Raw genomic sequence first — 5372 nt, 5'->3', positions numbered from 1 at the left:
CTTAAGAGGAAGCCTCAACGGACTTCTTAAGTACCGCCTCTTTCAACTCAACTAGTATGGATCAAGACCTTGCTTAGACTTCACATCCATCACAAAGGACGATTCAGAACCATTATGGACTATGACACCACCCTTGGTTGAATCCACTAGTTGAACACACCTAGTCGGGCCAACCTATGCACATCACGAACCAACTCTTTCTTTTCATCCTCTACATGAGCCACACTACCCATGGACAATCTACTAAGAGCATCCACTACCCCATTAAATTTACCGGGGTGATAAAGGACACTTATATCATAATCCTTCAAGAGTTCTATCCACCTTCTTTGGCGAAGATTCAAGTCCCTTTGACTAACCAGATATTGTAGACACTTATGATCGGTGAAAACATCCACATGAAATTTTTAAGGAAAACACAATCGCCGCTAACTCAAGGTCATGGGTAGGATAATTCTTCTCATGGACTTTAAGTTGCCTTGAATTGCCTTGAAGCATAGGCAATCACATTAACATTTTGCATAAGCACATATCCCAACCCAACTCTAGAGGCATCAAAATACACCACAAAACCATTTGTACCTTCCGGTAAGGTCAACACCGGAGCGGAAGTAAGTCTATCTTTCAACTCTTGGAAACTTTTCTCACAAGCTTCCGACCACATGAACTTAGCCTTATTTTGAGTCAAAGCTGTCAAAGGAGAAACAATGGATGAAAATCCCTCAACAAACTTTCTATAGTAATCGGCCAAACCCAAAAAGCTTCTAACGTCGGAAGGAGTTAGAGGTCTAGGCCAACTCTTGACTGCATATGTCTTCTTAGGATCTACCTCAATCCCCTTGCTTGACACAATATGACCAAGGAAAGCTATGAACTTTAACAAAAATTCACACTTGCTAAACTTTGCAAAAAGTTGTTGGTCCTTAAGAACTTGCAACATAATTCTCAAATGGTCCACATGTTCATTCTCACTCCTGGAATAGATCAATTACGAACACAATTACGAACATATCAAAGTATTGTCTAAACATCCTATTCATCAATGCATAAATGTCGTCGGAGCATTCGTCAACCCAAACGACATTACCAAAAACTCATAATGACCATATCGGGTTTGAAAAATAGTCTTTGGAATATCATCCCTTCTCACCGTCAATTGGTGATAACCCGAACGAAGATCAATCTTAGAGAAATAACTAGCCCCTTAAAGTTGGTCAAACAAGTCATCAATTCTTGGAAGAGGATACTTGTTCTTAATGGTCACTTTGTTCAATTGACGATAATCAATACATATTCTAAGATACCCATCTTTCTTTCTAACAAACAACACCGGAGCACCCCATGGAGAGATACTCGGTCGAATGAAACCCTTATTTAACAAATCCTTTAGTCGCTCATTCAACTCTTTTAATTCCACCGGAGCCATTCTTTAAGGAGGAATAGAGATAGGTTGTGTATCCAGAAGAAGGCCAATACCAAAATCTATTTCCTGCTCGAGAGGAATACTGGGCAAAACATCGGGGAAAACTTCTGGGAACTCATTAACAACGGGAACCGACTCAAGTGAAGGGGTTTTAGAATCTACATCCCTCACCCTAACAACATGGTAAAAGCAACCTTTCGAGATCATCTTTCTAGCTTTAAGGTAGGACAAAAATTGACCTCTAGGCATAGAATTTCCCCCTTTCCAATCTAAGATAGGGTTATTCGGAAATTGGAATCTAACCACCTGAGTTCTACAATCAATAGAGGCATAACATGCATGCAACCAATCCATACCAAGAATCACATCAAAATTTAACATGTCAAGCTCTACCAAGTCAACAAGAGTAACTCTATGGGATAAGGAAATGGGACATCTTCTATAAATCTTCTTAGCCACCACTGAATCACCAACAAGAGTAGAGACAAATAAAGGTTCTATTAACAATTTTGGAGGAACATCAAACCTCATTGCCACATAGAGCGTCACAAAAGATAAAGTAGCACCGGGATCCAACAATGCATTCATATAAATATGAAAAACTTTTAAAATACTGGTCACTACATCCGAGGAACTTTGTTGTTCACCTCGTGTTTTGAGAGCATAGAAGCGGTTTTTCTTGGGAGCACTAGAGTTTGAACCGCTAAGAGGAGCTTGCTTGCCCTCTCTTCCTTGAACCTTAATCATCGCAGAATCTCTCATCTTGTTACCAATCTTTCCACAACCAAAGCAACCATCCGTGCCATCTAGGAACTTACCATCATGCTTCCTTCCACACTTTTCACAATTATGCCTAGTCACATAAGAGCCACTACCATTACTTCCTTAAGATTTAGGGTTGGACACCCTATCCTTGTTGACCCTTAGAGGAGCGCTAGAGGAACCTTAGTTGGAAAACCTTTGTCTAAACCTTGGTCGACCTTGTCCATCGGACCTAGTATTGGAGAAGTTTCCATCACCGGTCCTAGCTCTTTTCACCTCTCTATTATTTTCCTTGAGTTTCTCTCCCTCTATTTGTTGGGCATGCACCATGAGACGTGAAATATCCATATCTTGAACAAGCATTGCCGTACGACATTCTTTGACTACTATGTTGGACATTCCCATCACAAATTTATTCATCTTAGCCCTTGAATCCACCACCATAGTTGGAGCATACTTTGATAGTTGGGTGACTTTAGAGCATATTTCCTCACACTCATACCTCCTTGACGAAGGTTAATGAACTCTTGCATCTTAGGTTCTCTCAACTCAAGGGGGAAAAATCTATCAAGAAACTCTGATTTAAACATCTCCCACTCTACAGGACTCGCTCCTACCAACCTCCCCTCCTTCCATTGGTTATACCACAGTTGATCAACACCTTTTAATTGGTAAGAGGCTAACTCTGCCTTCTCTTTCGGAGTCACCCCCATAATAGAAAGTACCTTATAGACCTTGTCTATAAATTCTTAAGGATCTTCCTCAATTTTAGAGCCATTAAATTCTGGGGGTTTCATTCTTACAAAATCCCTCACTCTTGAAGCCGTCAAATTCACATTAGGATTCACTAGAGCTAAAACCTCTCTATTGGCTTGAGCCATCACGGCCTGAGACAATACTTGAAGAGTCGCCCTAAACTTCGCATGAGTAACATTCTCGACCAAAGGATCAACTGGAGCTTGATGAGCTTGAGGAGGATCTCCTTGTTCCATATTATCACCCTCCATCCTTCTAGCATTAACCCTTATAGTATTCATATCCTGAAGAACATAGGCAAGGATTATGAGAGATATCTTATAGAGTTAAACTCTATGGCACGACATAGATTCATGAAGAAGTGAAGTTTCCTAATCATGTTGTAGCCTATCATTCATAAATGTGGCGCGCTTCACACGTATGAATAAGACTCTACTAGACGTGGCTTATAAGACATCATCCTAGGATCATTCTAAACCTTGTGCTCTGATTACCAACTTTGTCACGACCCAGGGGTACCCCTTAGATGTAACACGACGTATAGAACCCCTAAGGACTCCATACAAGCCACTTAGTTCACATAAGATAAGAAATAGAACAATAAGAGTAAAGACACAATTCAAGTCTAAAAAGTTTCATAAAGGAAAGCGGAAGTCTAGACACTTAGTCTCAATATAGCCATTTATTATAATCTTTGAATGAAATAGGGCCTAGCCCATACAACATGTTCGAAAAGGGAAAGTACATGAAAGGAACTACAACATATGAAAATCCCTTCCTCGAACCACAAGGACTCACCAAGCTGGGAAGATACTCAAGTCCAAGCTCTAGCCTCAAGAATGATCACCTCAAGAACCGAACCCTACACATGGGGAAAATGTAGGAAAAGTAGGTGTTAGTACAACAATGCACCAAGTATGATAGGCATGTATAAAAACATTGAAAACATGAAAAAATGGACATTTCATTTGAAAGTATGAAATTTATCAAGTTTAAACAACATCATAAAGAGAGTGGAAAAATATAAGTCATAAATATAGTCAACATAGTCATCATCATCTTTAAAACCTTGAAAACTCATATAAAAGCTTCTTGAGTAACCATAGTTCAAAATTCATATTGTTGTTGTTGTTGTTGTGGGAATAAGCCTTAACTGACATGCGACAATGTGAGCTATACATGGTCCCACACCGAATAGGGGTGTCTTACTTGCCTAAGGTAGAACCATACTTTAAGCTTAGGTTGATACACTAGCTAAATAACCTATGGGGACACATAGTTTATGGGATAAGTAGATTGCTACTAGAAACCCGGACTCAACTTGCGTAACAGGACTCTATCTCATGAGACATACTTTGGGAACCCGGACTCAACTAGTGTAAAAGGATCCCATTGGGAAGCTGGACTCAACTAGTGTAAAAGCTTCCATCTCATATTCAATATCTACTCGGTCCTAAGTATTAATTCCCACAGAGTACATATTAAGTCTTGAATTAATTCATATTCATGCTTAATTCATAAGATAGCTCTTAGATCATGCTTGAGAATAACCTTTCACCCTCCATGTCTACATATAAGTCAAATAGGTGAGAAAGCCTTTCAACCTTAGAACCTTCATATTGTGAGAAAATATTTCACATCATATCATATTCATTCATAAGTGTGTTTATGATAATATCCTTTCAACAACACAACAACTACATCATAATCATAGACACTTCACTCTCAAAGTGTTCTTAAAACATATACATAGATTCCATAAAAACATGCATAATTCTCATAATTTACCCTTTCAAGGTTCAAAGCTCATATCAAATCAACACATCTAAATTTCAAAATATTAGACATAGATATCATCATAATTCAAGTAACTCAATCACTAAATGCATACTTTCGTAGCATTTTTCTTTCATGAACAAAGTAACATCACAAATTACAATTGAGTAATATGGGGATTTCATGGGTTCTTGGGGATTCATCACAAAAACCATAGGAAATCATAAATTTGTACTTAATATAACATAATTCGATCATTAGAATTGATTTTGAAAGGAACCCATGACTTTGGAATCAAACCATAACTTTTGGGGATTTCTATCTTTGAAATTGGGATTTTGAAGGGACTCCATGGATGAAGGCTATCCATAGATGAAAGACTAACATACCTTGATCACAAAGCCCTATTAATTTGGTGTGAAAAACCTTTCTTCTTGAACCCTAGCTTCACTCCTTCTTCTTCTTCTTCTTCTTCTTCTTCTTCTTCTGCTTCTTCTTTGAGTTTTCTAGAGAGAGAATTTTTTAGAGGAGAGCTTTTGGGAATTAATTTGGTTTTTGGAAATAATGAGATGAATAGGTTGGTTTTTGAGTAAATATGACTTATATAGTGACCCTAAGTTAAGGAAAAATGATCTCACTTAAGTTGGACTAAAAC

The 5372-nt window shown here is 38.3% G+C and overlaps 1 protein-coding gene across 1 annotated transcript; it reads right to left on the bottom strand.

Annotated features, from left to right (window-relative positions):
• Window positions 1-1429: 1429 nt before the first annotated feature.
• LOC125828839 (uncharacterized) lies at window positions 1430-2629 on the bottom strand. Its single transcript, XM_049508161.1, has 3 exons — window positions 2394-2629; window positions 1950-2276; window positions 1430-1736 (listed from the first exon to the last, which is right to left on the bottom strand). The coding sequence occupies exons 1-3, from the start codon at window positions 2627-2629 to the stop codon at window positions 1430-1432; spliced, it is 870 nt and encodes a 289-aa protein (XP_049364118.1).
• Between the last annotated feature and the right edge of the window lie 2743 nt (window positions 2630-5372).

This window comes from Solanum verrucosum, unplaced genomic scaffold, assembly GCF_900185275.1.
Source record: "Solanum verrucosum unplaced genomic scaffold, falcon-dt-bn FXZP01000198.1, whole genome shotgun sequence".
NCBI lineage: Eukaryota > Viridiplantae > Streptophyta > Magnoliopsida > Solanales > Solanaceae > Solanum > Solanum verrucosum.
The sequence above is the reverse complement of the archived record's forward strand: the minus strand, read 5'-3'. Positions and strand labels throughout refer to the sequence as shown.